Source organism: Hyalella azteca, unplaced genomic scaffold (assembly GCF_000764305.2).
Source record: "Hyalella azteca isolate HAZT.00-mixed unplaced genomic scaffold, Hazt_2.0.2 contig2815, whole genome shotgun sequence".
Classification (NCBI taxonomy): Eukaryota; Metazoa; Arthropoda; class Malacostraca; order Amphipoda; family Hyalellidae; genus Hyalella; species Hyalella azteca.
In genome coordinates, this window is record NW_025933076.1 from 156,077 (window position 1) to 178,517 (window position 22,441).

Consider the following 22,441-nt stretch of genomic DNA (forward strand, 5'->3'; position numbering starts at 1 on the left):
ATTATTGACAGAGAATGCATTATATTCCAATTTTTAGGGCCTAGAAATTAGAATATAATGCAATAAATGCATTCTCTGGTATATATAATAATAATGCATTCACTCCCTAAAATTCAGAGTCAAAAAATTTGTCAGATGACATTAATGGATCAAAAGGCAAGTCTGAGACACATTGACATATTGTTTGCATTGCAAGTTACAACTTAACAAGAAACATCAAACAATGAAATTTTGGTGGATATAAGTATATAATACATTTAAATAATATAAATTTAAAAAATTTTGAAACACATAGGGATTTTAATAATTATATCAAGGTTCAGACTTCAGATAATTCTGATAGTTTGCAAACATACAAAAATTCCATATTGATCAATGCCGGTGGTGGTTGTCTGGAGAAGAGTGATCTCTTCTGTAAAGTAGAAACCTTGAATTGTACTGGTCTGGTTGGTGTCAGGCATAGAATATATTTACTTGGTGAGCCGCAACTGGATTTCTCAAGCCATGGTTTTATGGATTTGCCAGCCATGATTCCATTTATTTGACCTGTGAATTCCATATCTTGGCCATCATTGGCCATGAAGAGCCATTTACAACCTGCAAACTTATTTTTAATGTCCTGTGCATATGTTACCCCAAACCTCTAATATTGTCCTAAAAACAGTCAAACAGCAACAATAACATTTGTCTTTACTTTAGTGTTAACTGAACGCGTGATAATGTAGTCTGACCACTCTGATGTGACCACAAGTAGGCAATCTTCAACAAAATGTTTTGGATTGACTCGTTATTACATTCTGCAGGATATTGTGGCAGGAGCATTGAAGTACTGTGGATTGCAAAGTTGAAAATTTCACAAAATGATATAGGTATATCATGATTTTTGTGACATGCAAAGCGCGATTTTTTCAATCAAACAAATATACATGACATTAGAGCTGTGAGATTTCATACCTACGGTACTGAAATTATATATTAGAGTTGCAATATTTCAGAAAAAATTAGGACTTTTCTTGACCTGGTCTGCGGTAATTGGCTCCAAAGTCCAAAATCAAAGCACTAAAACTATAGCAAAACAATTTTTGCGGTAGATGTGTATAAGAGACAGACACTTGCCTGCCTGTTACAAGATTTACTCACGTTATTTTCTAGAGTGGCATGCAAACATCTGCAGAAATGTTTCGTGATTGACTGGGCTAATAACCTAGAATGCCGTTGTCCATAGTTCGCATATTTGTTTTAGAATCGCTCGCTGCACGCAAGTACCCGAGTGCAAAAGGTTATAACAAAACGTGACAACCGGCTAAAAAATGCAATAATTGTTTAGCAGTTGCGATGGCGGATGAACGTGAAAAGACGTACATCATGGCGTCTGCCGCGTTATTGCTCGATTGTTCACAGAAAATGTATTTATACTTTTTATGATATCAATAATTTATTCAAGGCCCGTACTTTTTATCTCAATGAGAGAAATCACACGAGTTACGCTATAAAAGAAACAGAATCATAAAGTTTTCTGCTTATCTAGTAGCAAAGCAATCTAAGCCTTGAACTATTTAAATGGAAAAAATACCGAAATGTTTTCAACCAAGCAAATAACGATAGCTGCACTCAAGTTTCAAGGAGGTGTATACACACTTCAAACTTTCTCAGTTCCAGCATTATTGCTTTTCATGGCACAAGAGACGGAAGAAATGCGTTCACGTCCCTGAAGATTCAAGCAGGATTATGGATGAATATTCAGCGGTCCGTTGTTGGCCGTCTTTAATATGACATCTTTGGCAGAGCTTTCCACTGTCGAGCATTGTAGTTTTTATCCTTTTTTGTTGCTTTTTTATTTCGGTCATATATAGTTGTGCTCACTTTCAATTTGTTTCCTTATTACCTCAACAAGTAACGTTCCCTCAAAGTTCTGTTTTACCACACGTCACGATAATATTTTCATGGGACAAATAATCATAATAAATTTAAATCAAACTCTTCTGTTCGTTTGCTTCTGAGCAAGAATAATTTATTACTCTCTTTCATGAAGTTTTTCTGCAATGCATGAATATACATGAAATATTTTCTTGAGAAAAATGAAAGCATTTTTCTGAAATTTTAACGTCTTTCGGGCTGGTGGCACATCTGAGGGATTGCTATGCGGGGCTGTATGTTCTGAATCTCGTGTGTTGAGAATCGCTGTGTTTAAATTGATTTCGATTTTCAAAAATTACGATTTGGATTTCTTTAAATTTAAGAACACAGAATTGGTTTAGAATGGTTTCGATAACTAGTGTGAAATTTTCACTTTAAGTTGAATGTATTCTAGCGAAATAAGATCGATTGTTATGATAAAGATATAATCAAATTTAAAACATTGAGGAACAATGTAAACAATTTGCATAGATTAAATGTACCAATGCGTCTTTATAGTCTTGAATTGCTTGCTTCCTTTAATTCAATCAAGAAATTAGCGCGTAATTAATTCCACCCTCAAGCAATTAGTGCGTAATTGCTTCAATAATTTCGAGATATTAAGTGCTCGGTAAGATCACAAGAGCGTCAATTTCGGTCGCATGGCAAGGTCTTCAAAGCAACGAACGAAGCACCACAATCACGGCCTTCTGAGGAGCAGCGTTGGTAGATCTTTGAGTTATAAGCTGAGATTTCGCTTGAGCGAGTTTAAGTTCATACCTCATTAAAAATTATTTCTGAATGTTCTATGTACTTATTATGGTGGATGATTGGTGGAAAATAAAATGTCTTCGTTTTATGTGGTGAAATTTCTAAGTCTTTAATTATTCGCCAGAAATTAGGCTCTGAAAAATGTATCAATTATTTTGTGGGTTAGTAAAAAAATACATCGAATTTTAGCATTTCCCTCAGTTAAAATACACTTCAGTCCAAGTGAATGGAATTCTAAAAATAGCGAGAATTTCATTTCAGATCCTTGCTTAGTTTGAATTAATATCAAGCTCATCGTGATTGGAGCAGTGAGTCGTTGGTTCGAGCCCGATCAAGCCTCAAAATTATTCTGCACTCTCGCTTGTGGGCGACGTTTGCTGCGTGGCCGTGGACGACGTATCCTTAACTAATTCCTAAATCTCGGAATGAACACATTCTACCATGAAACTAATTAAAGTTAACTATTCATTAAAATCGAACGCATTACTCATAATTTGACTGGTAAAGTTTTGCATGTTCAAACGAAAGAAGCTTTGCGTCTCACCGGCGCAATTACTCGCAGCGTCTCAACTTGCTCCAAATTTAGTTCCTAACTTTTTAATGTGTCGGGAAACCTCGTAATTCCTTATTAACTCCGATACAAGGGCTTCATTCTCAAATATTATTCGAGAAATCTTAGTTACTGCCTGGCCGTAAATTCAGGTTAAGCTTTTGTGTCTAAAAGTTCAGTCTGAATTGGAACGAGAATAGCCTCTTGAACATTTGGAATTATGTGATAAAGTTAGGCTGCAAGTTTAGGCGCATTTGCTTGAATACATTCCAGGATATTTGAATGCATTAGACAAACTAATTAGTTACTATGCGCCTTGCGTTTTCCTTACTAAATTATTATATCTGATTAAATGATGTTTTGATTATCACTTGGTGAGGGCTCCAATAAATTGAATATATATCACAGATGAAAATGCAATATTTAATTCTGCTATCATATGAAATTAGACTTGAAAATCGAGCTTAAACGTCGTTAATTTGTACTCAAGATTACTGCATGGCACAAGTCGTCCATAGATGATAATCAATTCATGTGTGTGACGAACTAGTCTTAAATTCCGAATAGCCAATTGCGTCACCTCAAAAGTTCGGATGGTCTTAATTGCCACGTCCACCAGTGACCGGAAATTAAATGCAACTTCCCTATTGGTTTGATTGGCATGAGCTTGGACTGAACGGATAGATAACCCAAACAAGAAGCTTAATTCAATGTATTAATAATAAACAGCAAATTGAATCAAAACAAATCAAAACTAACGATTTTACAGAGATGCGACATAATTCCTAAGCGAATTAACAAATGGAATTCGGACAGAGCTAAAATGCGCGGAGAGCAAAAGGCGAGGAGAGAGCTAATGCATGGAGGTCTGAGAATAACGCACGATCCTACAACAGAAAAACCAAAGTAAATACCTACACATGACAAATTATAATCACACATATCACGATATTTCACCAAGTAATCAAATTAAAATTCCACCACTATCGCACGCAACTCACCCTGGCGTCTGAGTCAAAATCCACAAGAAAGGAACCAGTGTCAGTTTGTAAGTCGGGATCGGCATCGTATCTGACAGCTGTAACCAATTCAACGTCCACATCAGAGCCGGTCCTGCTTAATATTTGCGGTCTGACAGATAGTAGTGGGAAATTTGCAACAACACTTCATTGCAATGTAAAAGTTGATATATAAAAGAAAAATCTTGAATGATTATATATAATAATATATTTCAGCAGTGTAGCACGATGGTGAAGTTAATCGAGAAAATACATACATTCTAAGTTTAACTAAATTTTTATATTCACAAGATTAGAAGGAGTAGCATGAAGAGAAAGTTTCATGCTACTCACCAGAGACGAAGGTAATTCATTCTCGTTGAATTAGCATTAAGTTACGCATGAATTTCTCAGCACCCGCTCCCGTTGCATTTAAGATTCAATAGAAAAATTTACCTAAAATTAATTTGTAGTTCAGCTGGAATGCTGAAAGAACAAACCTAATGTAATTTTTAAATGAATTTAGCGCAATTTCGATTAAATCTTACTTTACATCATTCATAGTAACATTCACTTTACCATTAAGGCGTTCCTTGAAATTTGTCAGCGTTGCTTTCCTAATTTTAGAGCTTCCCTCACCGAGCCACGCGTTGCCGAAATCTCGAGTTCTTACTTTCATTTTTCACCGTTGCGCCGCACTGGCAAGTTTGGCAATTTCTGTCTGGACGGAAGCTTAAATTAGCCACTGGCTCAAGTCATTTGTTAACTGCGCGTTCTTGCGAACATTTGAGCTGGCGTTTGGGGTTTGGTTTTGTTAGCTCCATAGCTAGGTTAGAATAAGTTGAGAAACGAGTTGAGTTATTATTAAAAAAATAATAAAATTCTATTAAAATCCTACTGATTATCAAACAGATCTTATCTAAACGGTCCCAATTATCTTCACTTTTTAGTTGTCTCAGTTGTCAATAACTAGTGGGTGCTTCCATCAGTAGCTGGTAGCATAGCGATATTTATTGTTCATCATTAATTTATATGAGTTACAGTAAATGTAAATCCGCTTGTTTCCGTTCCATTGTTCTCTGCCCACAATCACCCGTGATTTCACAAGCAAAGATGGCAGTTAGGCCGCCTAGAATTTTGAAATATGTTAGCGAATGTTTCGAGAAGTTCCGAGATTAGTGTATTAATATTACGGTGCTATAGGATGCATGCAATGAGAGTGAGACTCATCTTCTTGCATGGCAACAAGCTCCTTATTACAATTTATCTGTGAGTAAGATGCGGCCAAATTTCGGCTGCTGAATTTACAGTTTATTTTCATGTGCGAAAAATGAAAGTCTATGCGGTTGAGGCTCGTGATCCTCAGGCTAAATTACATAAACGAGGCCTGAAATGCCTCAATTGTAACGCAGCAATAAGCGCAGGTGCTCTGAGCCTTGGATGATGTGATGTAAGATCGACCGCAAGACACTTAAGATGATGTATCTCGGTGCACTCAAGTTAGTTGAGTTTCTTTCACCTTTCTTTATTATTCACTTGGGCTTGAAATAAAGTATGTTGGCTGCATCGTATTTCTTACGCAGTGGTGATTGTGGTCTGAACTTTTTCTAAGGAACAAATCGAAAAGTTTGCGCGAGTTTCTACCAGACAGCCCAGTGGAAAACTCTAGAGGGACCAATCAAGAGAGCTCTTGTTTGGCTGCCGTTCTCAACAACACGCAAGAATTTCGAAAAGAGGCGAAGGCTTCAGAAAATTCAGGCCTGTGTTAGCATGGAACTTTCAAGAGCAGCCTACAGTGATCAATCAAAACGTACCACACCGGCAAAATTATCATTATTAACTTATAATCGAAAATTAATAGGAAAAGTTAACTGAAATTAAGAAGAAAAATGTTAGAAAAAATAGAAACGTTGAGAAATTATTTTTGTTTTTGGAATATTTTATTTATTAAAAGTGGAATACAATTTAGTAGATAATGAATGCCTATTTGGAAATTCTCTCCCAGGAAATAATTGAAACGCGTTTTCGTGAATGCAAAACGGTTTCTTAAAACGAAATCCATGTACAAAAAAAAGACAAAATTAGCCAGTAATTATTGTTATATCAGATCTCTCTATGCAATCTCTATACGAGGCTTTTCATCGGTATATTCTAGGGGTATTATCATTGCTTTTTTAATCTTAGTCGAAGTTTATCTGCTTATGGGCATTCACTTGGATGTCTCTATTATTTTATAAATGTTTTTCTTTTTTTCTTTTGAATAGTAACTAGAGCTCCTTTGTGAATAAAAATCAATCAATCAATCAATCAATCAATCCAGTCTCTTGATCACGAAACGCCGTCTCCAACCCATTATCTCACGTCCAAATTTACTTTTTCAGAAAGTCCCAATTTTTCTCAATTTAGAATCTATTAATTATTTCATTAACACAATTAGTGGCCGCTCATAAGCCTTCTACCATTGACCAGAAATTCGACCCAAACTCTTGTTACATACTCTTACATACATACTTGGGTCGAATTTCTTTGTTACATACTCTTGTTAAATTCGACCCAAACTGTTACTTAAAATTAACCTTCAGGATCTAGAAACTCGACCCTCTTGTTTATTACAATGGGAGGAGACCAGATGCTTTGTTCAGGCGTTACGATGCTCTCATTCGTGTTGAAATGTTTCTGTCAACCATATTTATAGATACTTTGATGATGAAAGTTTGTCCATTTCAGTGCCATCAACCCTATCCTGTACAACGCGCTGTCAGTCAAGTTCCGACGAGCCTTCAAGAAAATGTTGTGCTGCGGTGAGTCCAACGATGTTGTTTGTTTATTGCATGGCAATGTTTTATATATTTTGAGGCATTGGCCGTCACCATCTGCAATTGAATTTTTCATGTTTTATTTCAATCTAATATAGTTCATGAACAGTAAATTTAGAATATTATTATCATTTTTATTCTAAGTTGCATAGAAACTAAGCATAGTTTTGGCCACTTGTATTAAACATGATATGATTATTTGGAAGAAATATGACTTGACAAGCAAAGTAAGATACAAAGCATGTAGAATACGGGATAGTATCACCGAATATGGGATAGTATCGTCGCTGTTGTTTGACTATGTTGCAGTGTTCGAGTTATTCATGTTATATCGTCCATAGTTCATACAGTAAACACGTCCGCGTAGCAGAATACAGGACCGTCACAGTGCAGGTCGACACAGGATGCGTTCTTCATTGAACTTATACACAGTCATGCCGACATCCCTCATTTAATTCAGGCCTACAACATCGTTCCTGTATAAAATCATAACAGTGATCCCGCTCATACACAGCCTACAGCATAATGCCTGATTTACATCGATTGTTTAAAGCAATTTTTATTTCATTTCTTTTACTATCGATAAACAATGTTAATGGAATTTACGAAATATCACAGCATCGTATTGATCATCCCTTAAAATTACAAGCGTAAAATGTTACATCTACCACGAACCGAGTGAGAGATGTCTCAAAATTTCCGTAAGAAATTTCATCTCCTTCCTAAATTTTCTGAACTTTTTTTTGACATCCTTCAACTTGCTACAAGTATTATAAATGAAAAAATTGTCATATCCTTTCTTATATTTATTACATATCATACGTCGATTTATTAGCATTGTATACCTGGCGCTGTAGAATGCAGCGTCGTGCGCCTGCGCAATACAGCGGCGTGTGCAGGCGCTTAATTAAGGCGGTCTGGTCGAGTGTATTTGTTGGCAATGAGTTTGTAGCAACTAGATGAACCGGAAGTTGGAGGCTGGTTAAGTTAAGGTGCAATTGCAATAATTAATTGTCAACAAGATATAATGATCTATGACTTGACTATGTATATTCGAATCGAAGTTATGTAAGACAAGAGATTTAGATTCAGAAAACGTCTAAATATTAAAGTAAGGAAAGGCTTATTAATGTTAAAACTTTATGTTGCAGTAGAAATGGAAATGTTTTGTGTGCAAATTATGTTCATGCACCGGGCTTAAAACCGATAATTCCAATGGTAGTGCATGTCAATGCTGAACAACGCGAAATCCTAGAAAGAAATCCTGCATATATAATCCTATAATCCTATGATAATAGCTATCGTAATATCATAACCGTCCGTTTGTAATCAGAATAATATACGTTAAAAATTACTTTTTAAAGACAACACTTCCAAAGAATCCAGTATCTCCAATCAATGAATTTCTCATCTAATTTTCAAAAATTAAAAAAATGTATTTTTCAATTTTTTTAATATATATATAAATTTCTCTATTATATAAATTTTTTTGTCAAAATTATTTATTCTGTTAATTGATTTATGCATTGCCTCTGACTTCACACAAGTGTGCGAAATTTCAGATCAATTAGACAGGTAAAAGTGTGTCAAATATCAGTTATAAGATTTGTAGCTGACAAAATTATTTTTTAAAATTTTTTAATATTGCAAAATTTTTTTTTTAATTTTTAAAATCACTTATTTTGACATTTGATTCATGAATTGTCTTCAACTTTAAACAAGTGTGCAAAATTTCAGATCGATAGGATAAGTAGAAGTGTGTTAAATTTCGGTTACAAGATTTGTAGCAGACAGACAAACAAGCAAACAAACAGACAAGAAGTGAAGTTGAAGAGAAGTGTTGTAATAAGGTAATGGCAAGCTAATTTTTGCGCAGGGCTACGTTAAAAATTCATAACTAATAAGGGATTGAATTTCAAAATTTAATACTAATGTTACTCAAACAAAGCAAATGGCTAAGTAACGTTGTCAATTTTTTTTATTACAACACTTCTCTTTAACTTCACTTCTTGTTTGTTTGTTTGTCTGTCTGTCTGTCTGTCTGCTACAAATTTTGTAATCAAAATTTAACACACTTCTACTTATCCTATCGATCTGAAATTTTGCACACTTGTGTAAAGTTGGAGACAATGCATGAATCAAATGTCAAAATAAATAATTTTAAAAATTAAAAAAATGTTTTTTTCAATATTTAAAGAATTGAAAAAAATAATTTTTGTCAGCTACAAATCTTATAACTGATATTTGACACACTTATACCTGTCTAATTGATCTGAAATTTTGCACACTTGTGCGAAGTCAGAGGTAATGCATGAATAAATTAATAGAATAAATAATTTTGAAAAAAATTAATATATTAAAAAAATTTATATATGAAAAAATTGAAAAATAATTTTCTTAATATTCAAAAATTAAATGAGAAATTCATTGTACATCTGTAAGATTGGAGACACTGGATTCTTTGGAAGTGTTGTATGCATTGTATGTATTCATTGTATGCAGCAAATTATTGTATTATTCATATTATTTTGATTATTATTGTCGAATTTTCATTGTTTGATCGGATTATTGAATTAAGTTATAAGGAAATTCAATAAATCATTGCATGGCAAATATAAATCGTGGCTCTCAGTGATGTTGTAGTATGATTATATTGTTGGGGATAAAGCTACTTAAAACATTAACATGAAGAACGGGTTAACAGCAAGAAATGATGTATAAGACTAATTCCTCAGTGAGTAATTACTCACAGAGTAATTAGACGATAAACAAGGCTTTTGTATGAATTTCTATCTCAAGTGCCTCATTGACAAAGAAACAGTTCGATTTAGATGTTAATGAACATTTATATTTTTCGGATCAGAAATAAACGGGTAATTTCCATCATAAAATCGAACTTTTTAATTAATCGTAACAGAACTAAATCATAATTCTACCGCTCTAGAATCAAAACTCTGCACGATCTGCCGGCAGAATTGCCAAGTAAGACTGAGCTGAATTTCTGCTGCGAGTTGCGCGTAGTTTTCAGTCGAGCGCACGACGACTTTACCTGCACTTTGTTACGATGCATAGCAGGAGGAAATTTGTTAAATTACTTCTAAGAAGCATTTCTCTAATATGGCATTCGCAGCGCTTCTATTTGTCCATCCTAGGAAGTCTCCTTCAGTGATCGTGTTGCATTGACAATCACTCAACGATGCAAATATTGTCCTTCTGGCAATCGAGCAGGTTTTGGCATTATGGTCTAGTCACTGAATCCCATATTTCTCTCAATAATCAATCAAATTAAGCCACAACATTCGATTCACATCTCTTCCAAAATAATGCTATTAATATGGTCATTGAGCTGAATTACTTCGATAAACGTTGCATTGGTCAAAATAATTAATCAAGCCGAAAACGTGGATCTACTATTCACCTAAAAGGGGAACAACTTTTTTAAATTTGTTTGCAACTACTGAATCTGCTCGACAGCCTCGTGTTCACCGAAACTGCTGAAACGGTCGTACAATCGCTGAATCTGCTCGACAGCTTTATGATTGTTGAATTTGCTCGAAAGCTTTATGATTGTTGAATCTGCTCGACAGCTTCGTAACCGCTGAATCTCCTCGGTAACTATACGACTGCTGAATCTGCTCGACAGTCTCATGATAGATGAATTTGATTGTAAGTTTATGATCGCTGAATCTGCTGGGCAGTCTCATGTTTGATGAATCTTTTCTAACGTCTTTTGGTACTTGAATCTGCTCGACAGTCATTTGATCAACGAATCTCCCAATTTGAATCGGTCCAGTTTTATGGTGCAATAGTCCAATCGAAATCATACCCAATTGCTGGTTCAGCGTGACCGTTTAAAGACGCTTACGTTATCGTCAGCACGAAGATCATACAAAGAAAATCATCAGATGGTCACAAACGACCCGCTGGCACAGCAACGGAAACTTTCTTCACTCAGTATCATTAAAATGATGCTCGGTCATCAAAGATGCCCTTGAAAATCTCTAAAATTTCCGAATAAAAAAAAAACAGTATTTGAAAAGTAAAAGATACTAGATGAATACATACTTTGATTCTTACAGAAATTAGCAGGAGCAGTCTGTGTCACATAGGGCAAATGTTCAAATAAGTAAAAAAATTGTTCCATTCAAGAAATGGGCCCTAAGTTTCAAGGTGTTTAAAGTCACTGAAGCGGATGCGAACCTGCCTTGAAAGTTGTCTTTCCAGCAGACGTGAATTTTTTCTAACTCCTTCAGAACATCAAACGGCCGATTCAATTATTTTGTTTTAGTCGACAAGAAAAGCATATTAACTCTAGGGGAAGTTCTAATTTTTTCCTCTGACATGATTTAGTCAGTCGTCATGTTGAACACCATCAAAAGCTTCTGCAGCGAACCTTTTGATAAATATTCATTGACATCTTACCGCTTCTTCAGCGTGACTCGATGTTGACTATCTTAGACTAAAAAAGTCGTTTCTTCGGGACAGCCTTTTCCTCGTGAGGATCGATAAAAAATACATCCGAACCAGGCATCAAAAGAAGTGATCCAAGACGCTGAGAGTCTTGTCAAGTTCGAATCATTGGCTCTGGCACGTGAAAAATCAAAGGAATCTTTGTAAATGATGCCAGTGTGAACGTCTTGCTGGACATATCGGCCTTACACTGAAACTAGATCCAGGAAATGGAACACCAAGCGAGAAAAAAAATTACTTGTTGACTGATGGGTTAGAAAACACAGACTATCGACGTGTTTTTTCAGCCTTTCGGTTGTTTCGATGGACAAAGAATGGAGAGATCAAAGAAAAAAATTGCGCGGCCTCGAACGGAGCAATGCACGAGAATAGCGCCAGTTGTCGACTTTTACAGTTCGGTTAAATTAAGGCGATAATTAATTAGCTGCATTTTACGTGGCTGTAGTGAACCTTATGATCCATCCCATTGACTACAGATATTTATGGACGGAAAAATTGTATTCCCATTAGAAAATAGCAATCAATTGAAAACTACGAGATGAATAGATACGTACGTATATATTCATTTCTCATGCGTATATAATAATATATTCCAACATATCGAATTCATACACAATTCCGAGTTCCGAGGCCAAAAACTCGACCCCCCAAGATCCTCCTGATGAACTACGTAACCACGTAATTTCAATTAAATACCATGCTCAGTGTCAAATAACATATTCGACGTCCACGGAATTCTCCTTAGATAACTTTAACTGGGTTTCTGCTTATTTTTGAACACCTATTTGGAGGCCGTATGAATTCTTCAGTCATTGCATGGGTCTCACATGAAAGCGAAGACCATACACCTCAACCATAAAAGGGGTGACGAGTTTTCTGGGCATCTATTTATACACAGGGAAAAGCCTACAAATAAACGCATTGAAATTCCGTCTTTGATAAACGAACCATTTAGGCCACGTCTCACCCAGCACCCGACAGAAGATGACTCGGGAAATCTGTTTATGATGCGACGATCACAGCCGCAGAAATTGCGGTGATAGGCAACATGCAGAGAGGTTTTATTACTGCGGTCGGGATGACAGAGCAATTGCGTTCCTTGACAGCAATAATATTGCCTCGTATACACAATATATTGCATGCTTGTTATTACTGATGCCTGACGCTGCCAGTGTCGCAGGGAATAAATGCACTGGGCTCACGAATTTTTTGTTACTTTCTGCCCTATCTCTTCATCTGGCATGACATGTGCTGCCGTGCATGTGTGGATATTGCCCGCACAGTTCTGATCCCAACCCGCAAACCTCAATTCCCAGTGTTCTGCATCAACAAAGCGTGATGGGTCGCATGGACTGGCACAGATTTCTGTTAAGAACAAATGTGTTTCTCACCCATAGAAGCCGGGAGTAAATCACTTATAGATTACAACCCCTCATTTTTTTCATATCGCGACCGGGTACATATATAGTAGCTAAAACCCCACACAGAAGATTTAAAGATTAATTTATCTCAACTTATTTGGTCCAAAAATACACTGAGTTGTATTGCGCTTTCGATTGAAATGCGATCAGTGCTAGCTAAAACACGATGATGAAATTCTTGATGTTCATTCATTTCCTCTCATGTTCATCCATTTTCGAAAGCTTTTTTAGGTGATGAAAACTGTGTTCGATACAAGTGTTAGAAAAATGTCCGGTGTCGATCTAAAGTCTCATTCTATTCATTATAATTATATTCTAAGATTAGATCGTCTGCAACTTAGACATAAAATTCAGTAGACGGAGCCCGTTGTTGTAAGTGGCAGGTATATTGGCCTCCGATATATTGACTAAACACGAATTTAGAAATAGATAGTTATTGTGGCAATTGATTTCTTATTATTCTTAGGTTGTGGACGAAGTGGTAAAAAATTACAAATTGATTCTTATTTCCAACAGCAAACTATAAATTGAATCAATTTTGCGATTTAATGTTTGGAAGTTATAGTCAGCATTTAATTATCAGTGGATAGTGGCCACTATTAAAAACTGTCGTACCGTAAAGCAACAATAAGTTTTTACTTCGATATTTCAAAATAGATTATATCAAGTGAATAATATTTCCAAATTCATATTGATGAGTAACGTATGAAGCCTTTTAAACTTGTGTGGCAACGAGCAACGCGTATTTTTTTAAGTTTCATAGCATTGATGCATGGTTCGACACGCAGCATTTAGAGTGGCGAATTCATGCGAGACAATTCATGTCGATCAGACATAAAGTAGAGAACTGATATCGAATAGAGCTAATCAATTATATTGATAGATTCAGGTAGAGCTAACCAAAACTCCAGTGATAATTGAATTGATAACCCAGTGATAATATACATAACAATTAAGTGAAAATAGGATTAATAAGCAAGTGTTGTCATTAGGGATGGTCAATAAAATTTACAATCCCGATGGTTAATAATATAGTGTTGGGTATAACACTTTGAGTTAAAAACAAACTCGACACGCAATTTGATAGAATTCATGAACGTTATGTGGTAATTGAAATTTTATTTCATTAATTATAATTCCGAAAACATAAAAGTAAATGATAGGATGAATGAAAATTATTGAAACAAGTATTTTTAATAGTTAAATTAGTTTTTCTTGACTGAACAGCTGGCTCTCCTTTGTAATACTCCCAAAAGTTGTTCCCAGATTTTATTCCATATTCATTTTAATTCGAATAGAAGGCCTTTACCTGAGTGTTAAAGTATGATTACAATTTGCGAGAACAATCTTATAATTGGAGGGCTTTGAAAGACAGAACTTTTCCAGCAATTATTATGAACTTGTAAAAGGTCGAGGAATTTAAGGGCCTAAATTCGTGAGAGAAAGTTTCGAGTAAGTTTTCATACTTGAGCAAGGTCTGCCAGAATATTCTGCATAAGTACGAACACGCGAGGTGTCGCATTTACATAGTTCATGGGCTATACAGGAATGTTTTTAGACGCTGAAAATAAACTAGAATTCTCTAATTTTTTTAATTTTATATTTGAAGCTAGGAACTTCTGTACCTTGAGAGTAGAATCTATACATTTAATAATTATGTTGTTTCTCTAGACAACTCACGATGGTGCTTTAAAAATTACATCTTACCTTATCTGTCTGCATTACTTAGCGTAGCATTAGGTACCCATACAAAGAATGGTCAATAGGATAATTTGTGATATTGACGAAAGTAAAATGTCATCTATTTAACTTTCTCTACTTTTAACATCGACAATAATGCGAGGTAAAACAATTATGCATATATTTTGATTCATATTATTATAATGTTCTCACCGCAATACTATTAAATGCCCAAGCTTCATAATATCGAAATTCTAATCATACATTGCTCAGTCGCATTTGCTACAGTTAAACTTAAACTGCTTCCTTCTAAAAAATTACAAAAGTTTCATCTCTGATTCAAGTCAGGACCAAAAATTTTTAAACTTTTTCCACTATGTACTATATCTGTAATTTAACTCTTCTATATATATCCTTCCTAAAGACCATACATTGGGCAGCCAATAACGATTATAGCGGCCAATCTAATAATATCTTGACCACAATTGACCATTCAGTTTTGAAATGCCTATCACATTACGAGCCTTGCAATAAGTCCAGCAGCTATCTCAATCATATCGTCTGTTATGGAAAGCTCGGGTTCAGAAGACCAGATTGCTTGTGGAATCACGTCACGAAAAATACAAGAATCGGCAACAGGCCATGGGCCTATTTATTCAGTGCCGACATTTCTATTCTATTCTATAACATGAAGGCCTTGAGCCTAGTACTAAACGGTCTGTCTCGTCTTCTGGTGATCAGCTGAGCCTTTCATATTCGTCTGATCGAGAAAGTTTTTTGAGACGAAAATGAGGATTCCAGCAGTACGACCAGAAGAGCTGTCCTGTCGCTGATAAACTGTCAAGACTTACCAGTTCTTATATTGAGAGCAAATTTTAATTCCTGGTGCAATGGAATTTTAATTCCATTGCATCATGAAAAACTCGCGACTTTAAAATTAAAAGCCATGAAAAAATCGTTAGAGATGTAATCTATTTCAAAAGTCAAGCAATTATTTCGAATTAAAGTATTTTAACGAGTTTTGCGTTCAAGCTTAAAATATATTCTACATTAGTGAAACTTGGGCGTTGTACAATAAATCCGCTCCTAGGATTTATAGCAATAGCATCCATGAGCCCGGAGCAAAAGCAACAATAACCGTTATAAAATATGCGCACCCATTGTACGTAGGTACCTTCTGTTACAGTGTGCGCATTGCACGCATGTTCTGTCCCTATCACACTTCATAATGAGGGCAATCCCTGTCATATAGCACGATGACAGCAATCCCTTTCACACGTCACGATGACAGCAATCACTGTCACACGTCACAATGATGGCAATCCCTTTCACACATCATAATGACACCAATTTGAATTGACATCTTTACTCGACGACCTCATTCCTGCACGAACTGTTCGTGTCCCCCAGCGAGCCTCCGACCCGTGGTTTGACGACGAATGTCGCGCCTCGAAGCGTGGTGTTCGGCTGCTCCAGCGGGCTGTCCATCGCGCGAGCAGACGTAACGATCCTGCTGCTGCGGCTGAAGCGGCGTCCAACTGGCGGGATGCGCGACGCGCCCATGTCAACCTTCTGAGATCCAAGAGGGAGTCATTCTGGCGTCTAAGAGTTGACGCACAGCGCGGCGACCCTCGGGCGCTGTGGCGTTCGCTGGACAGGCTCATNCAGCACGCTAAGCTAAGCCGCTGTCTCTTATACACATCTAGATGTGTATAAGAGACTGGTATAGATGTTGTTTGTTCTAGCATAGACGTCATCAGTCTTGGCACATGTCCTCTGTTTTAGCATAGACGTCATCTGTTTTTATCCTTTCGGGTCTTTTTAAGCCGCTTGTAACGTGCCCTCGAAGTTCGATGTGAACGAGACGCCACGACAATCTCTTCGTGGAATAATAATAATAATAATATCCCTTTCACACATCATAATGCCACCAATCCCTTTCACACATCATAATGACAGCAATCTTTGTAACACATCATAATGACTGCAATCCCTTTCACGCATCTTAATGGCACCAATCCCTTTCACACATCATAATGACACCAATCCCTTTCACACATCATATTGACAGCGATTACTTTCACACATCATAATAACACAAATCACTGTCACATGTCATAATGACAGCAATCTTTTTCACACATCATAATGTCAAATGTCACAAATCCCTTTCACACAAATTAATAACATCAATTACTTTCACACATGATAATGGCAACAATCCTTTTCAAGCATCTAAATGACAGCAATCCCTTTCACACATTATAATGACAACAATCCCTTTCACACATCATAATGACAGCAATCTCTTTCACGCATTATAATGGCACCTATCCCTTTCACACATCATAATGACAGCAATCCCTTTCACGCATCATAATGGCACCTATCCCTTTCACACATCATAATGACAGCAACCCCTTTCACGCATCATAATGACAGCAATCCCTTTCACACATCATAATGACAGCAATCCCTTTCACACATCATAATGACAGCAATCCCTTTCACACATCATAATGACAGCAATCCCTTTCACACATCATAATGACAGCAATCCCTTTCACGCATCATAATGACAGCAATCCCTTTCACACATCATAAAATATGGCACCTATCCCTTTCGCACATCATGATGACAGCAATCCCTTTCACGCATCATAATGGCACCTATCCCTTTCACACATCATAATGACAGCAATCCCTTTCACGCAGCATAATGGCACCAATCATTTTCACACAACACAATGACTGCAATCTCTGCCGTAATGAAGGCAAAATAAATTCATCATATTTTCAAAGTCCACGGATTTCTCGCAAATGAGACAGATTTTCTCCTGAGTTTGTTTGCAATTTAGTTTTTCCAGCAGAATATTCAGTGAGCAGATGCTCGATCAACCTGCCTGTGGACACGTCAAAGCTCTGTCATTAATGAAATAGAAGAACGCGCTGCATTAATCAGGATAATCATAAAATCTATAATTAATTAAAGATTTTTTCATATATTGAAATGAACGTCGCTCCTGCCGCGCATCGACCAACGAGCTAATACTTATTTGTTGAGGTGCACATATTTTATAACTCAAGGCACGTGAAGAATCTCTGCACAATTCAGATAATAAACCCTATAACAATTGATAACCTAGACATAGAGAGCTGAATGACGCAAGATTACGCAATATTCTAAAGTAATTAACTGGGATGTTGAATAAATTCCACCAGGCTCATAAAAACCACTAAACTGCATGTTTAGAATAATAATCTGAACAAATTTAAGTTACTAAACAACAGCTACAGTACCTCTGGTGTAAAATTGCAATTCACAATGTAAAGTAATAATAAAGGCCTAAACCTAAGGCTTTCGTTGACTTAAAATCATTGTTGTTGCAAAAACAATACACATGTCCAATGAATCGATTGTAGTGAAAATATTCACCGTTTATGCAAATGCAAACAACGTATCTAAATTAATTTGAAAGTATCATATATTATTTTTTGTATAAATGCGCATTTAAATATTATCATGGCTAAACCAAGCATGAATTTGACTGATAATCTTTTTGCTATATTGTAACCTAGCTGAAATAAATCGGATAGCTTCCTTTCCTGCTCATTTTAACGAACCAGACAACTTCTTGATGGCTTTTGCATACAGTATTTGAATGCCGCCATTATGACATTATCTAGTGTACAAACACGGAAGAAATAACATTCGTTTGCTGTTGTTTTCCCGTAATTAAATCTATCTAGATAAGGCCTCATCTACGAGAAACAAGGTATGTTTAATTAATTAATCTCTCATGCAGCGACTCACTTGTAAGAGCCAATTCTGTCCTATTTGATCAAAGGAACACATGTGATCGAGTAGGGAATGCAATTAAAAAAACGATACTTATTATAAAGGATATACGGAGGTTCATGCATTTCTCTTGATGTACAACAATTCAATCATTATTCATTAATGGACAGAAAGGAATACACGGAAGGGAACGCCATAAATATACGATACGATCCTTATTGTGCAACGTCGACGTATATGCTATCATATCACATTACAACAATGCAGCGACGCAACACCATGCATCACAAGAATCAACTATTGAAATAAATAATTGAGCACATTTCCGGAGTTGTTTTTCGGGCCCAAACCTATAGGTTTTATTCAATATTCTCTGCTAAAGCAAGCATGTCTCTCGCTACATAGGAGTGCACTGAAAATACATAATAAATATTTATCGGTTTGATAGATGATAGCTAATGGAAACTCTGATACATATAATATACCATGGTTATACATTTGTTTGGTATGGCGTTTAGAACATATATATGTCCATAGAAGAATTAAATTTCATTTTTAGGGAATTTCCGCCTTCCGCCAACTTTACGATTGTATGCGTCACCTTATTTCTATCGTATAATCTATTATAGTAATTATATCATTGAAATTGAAAAGGTAGCAAAAATTTGGTATTATTTCTTGGTGAGAATAAAGCGAAGAATCATGTGCATAATAACATTTCAATTTGGCAACCTTGGGACTTATCATAACCCAGTATACTAACATTCTAATCTGTCAACCTTGAGACTAATCATAACTCAGTATACTAGCTAACACTCTGATCTGTCAACCTTGAGACTAATCATAACTCAGTATACTAACACTCTAATCTGTCAGCCTTGAGACTAATCATAACTCAGTATACTAACACTCTAATCTGTCAACCTTGAGGCCAATCATAACCCAGTATACTAACATTCTAATCTATCTACCTTGAGACTAATCATAACTCAGTTATGATAACTTGAGACTAATCATAACTAACACTCTAATCTGTCCACCTTGAGACTAATCAGAACTCAGTATACTAACACTCTAATCTGTCAACCTTGAGACTAATCATAACTCAGTATACTAGCTAACACTCTGATCTGTCAACCTTGAGACTAATCAATACTCAGTATACTAACACTCTAATCTGTCAGCCTTGGGACCTATCATAACCCAGTATACTAGCACTTGTTTAATTGATGTAGGCACTCGAATCCTAGCGCCCGCCACCGACACCGTACAGCGTGTCGCGGTTATGCGTTGCTATGCGTGCAAAATAGCGCTTTGATCTCGTGGTGCATTTATTATAGGCACCCAGCGTAAAAGTCCGACGAGGAGTCGGGTTCCGGAGCGCTTGAAAGGCAACATCACACGAGCACTTTTTTCTGCCTTTAGGTTTCATTGAAAAGGTCAACGATTAACATTCTCGTACTTCGGTTTTCATTTAGTACTTCGGTTCTACGATTAATTCTCTGCATGCCATGCAACATCGAGCCACCAGTAGTATTTTTCCTTTACGATGCTGCTTTTTAGAAAGCTTTGGGGATTTTTCTTTGTCTATTTCACTTCGTATGCTTCAGAAGGTCTCTCTTTTATTTTGGAAAATTACATAGTTTATTTTTCGAGAAAAACATTTGAAGCTGAAAACTGAAAGTGAGATTTCTCAAATGTTTCCCACTTAAACAGGTCGTCATAGCTCTTCAGTAATCGAACTCATTTACTAGAGCTATGGCTGTACGTTCTTAACATATGAATAAATAACAGCAGCACGAACATCGATCATAACTAAAGAAATTCCTCTTTAAATTATCATGTCAACGATCCCGGACGCACGCGACATTGCTGCCCTAAGACTCGTTGATGTTATGTCTCTATCGTGTTTCAAAATATAATGAAGATGGAAATAATTTTCCATTTTCTTATAATTCGTAATAAAATTATGAACACCGACTCAGACTATTCGGTATGTATACCAAAGGACACGCTAAGGAAAAAAATCGAGGTTCCTCTCCAAGTTTGACATTAAATTCTAGTAGTGTTTGAAATTCTACGTACATAGTGTTTGAAAACTTGCAATTGTATTGAACACTCGGGTGTTTTATTGAAGTCCCTTCGATGAGTTTTGGTCGGCCACCCTTCCCTTTTTTTGATTCGTACTGTGGCTTCAACATCAGTTCGTGTCGCTAAAATTTGGCACTTTCAAAATTCTGCAAGACTCTGATACCCGATTTGCATTAATGCGGGAAGCTGCTAATGGATAGGATGACAAAGCTGAGCCTCTGGCCTGGAGGCTCATGTAGAGGATAGTAGCATTAGGCTGTTGGTGTGGCACGCGAAAATTTGTGTGTAGGCAGGAAATTATTAACACTTCTCATGTTCAGCAGCATAATTTGTAATCTTGTCGAAAATCAGGTTTCTTTCATCATAAGTATCACGAAGATCTCGAGTATGATAGAGCAAACACTCTCATGCGTTCACAGTAGGACATACAAGTATTTGTGAATGCAGAAAATGTGTGAAATTTTATCAAAAATTCTCATATTAAATGGTATTTAGTATTATGCCGATGCTCGTTAATCACATTATTATTATGCCGATGCTCGTTAATCACAAATTCATTTACGAAATTAATAAATGATGTTCTACAAAATTCCAATCAATTTGATTTTTCTATTTATGTTCTATTGTTATATATCGCAATGCGTCTTCTATTAAAGAATAACTTAATTTTCATCATCTTCTAGATTTTTTTCTAACATGTTGTTTTCTTTACTCGCACTTGGCTGATTGCTAGGCTAGAGCTTCGCCTGAGCAGCTATTGCTCCGCGAAGCAATACCGACTCAGGTAGCAGCGTCTCTGCGCTCATTAAAATTATTTTATACGGCTTACGGGTGGCCAAAAACCACTTTCAAATTTCTTCAAACATATATACCGACGTGCTCTTGTTCGAACTATGGTTAGCCAAAGGAAATGATGCTGTTGTTGATGTTTAACTATTGTTCCAAGACACCTATGGCTGCAGGAGGGTTCTGGCGTCAGAGTGAGGGCAAGAGGGCAAGTTTATCAGGGACGCTGACATGTCATTACATCACCGCTCACAAAACCAATCGGGTGGAACGCCTGGCGGAAAGCTCAGACGCGAGGCGTTTGATCTTGAATTTTTTAAACTAATTTTAGTGGTCATCGTTTTTATGACCTTTTTTTACAGTCTAAAGCGCCAAATGATTCAAAACGTTAGTCCTATACATGATATCATGCATATCATAGTCCTATCATAACAGGCCATGGGCCTATTTCTTCAGTGCCGACTCTTCTATTCTATTCTATTCTAAAACAATTCTATTGCACATGTCAAAATATTATTGCTGAAATTTAAATACCTCTGTGAATTCATCATACAGTATATAGATGACGGTCACACTGTTAATCACTCTAAACCGGTCTTACGTATATTCGTTACGATGGACTTTGAATACACGATTTTTCGTCGTTCAAAATCATGTTGAAATAGGTTTCTGTGGGACAATATAGAATAATAAAACTGGTAACATAAAATTGGTATTGCACTTTATTTATGACTGGATAGTAAAATCGTTTATTTCGAACACTGGTTACGAAATTAAAACAGTGTATATGTTCAAATTAAGCAGATTTAAAGTTAATTTAGAGTTCAGAGTTAAAACACACGTACCAAATACTTCCTCCACCTTACGTCAGGACCAGCATCAAACTAACATATAAGGTACTAACTAAAAAGAACTGTGGGCTCATTGTGCATTACATGCATGCCCGAGGTGAACAGGATACATAAAAATGAACTCGAAAAGAAAGAATTCAACAATCAGCATTGTAAGACGTGGTCAACAGCATTTAAATGCTCCTGATCCTGGTAAATTTCCCAGCAAACAATGTCTTTAAGCAACTAAGTGCTCCCGACCGCCTCTTGCATTATTTTCAATTTTTTAATTCGTGCGTGGTCTCTTGAGATACCACAAGCTGTATGATAACG

General features: G+C 36.2%; 1 protein-coding gene across 1 annotated transcript in view; it reads left to right on the forward strand.

Annotated features, from left to right (window-relative positions):
- The window catches only part of LOC125179585, a 39,569-nt gene that overhangs the window by 10,855 nt on the left and 6,273 nt on the right, over positions 1-22,441 (forward strand). The window contains exon 2 of the mRNA XM_047885707.1: positions 6,943-7,016. Within this exon, the coding sequence (XP_047741663.1) occupies positions 6,943-7,016 (74 nt within the window). The remainder of the gene's footprint in view (positions 1-6,942; positions 7,017-22,441) is intronic.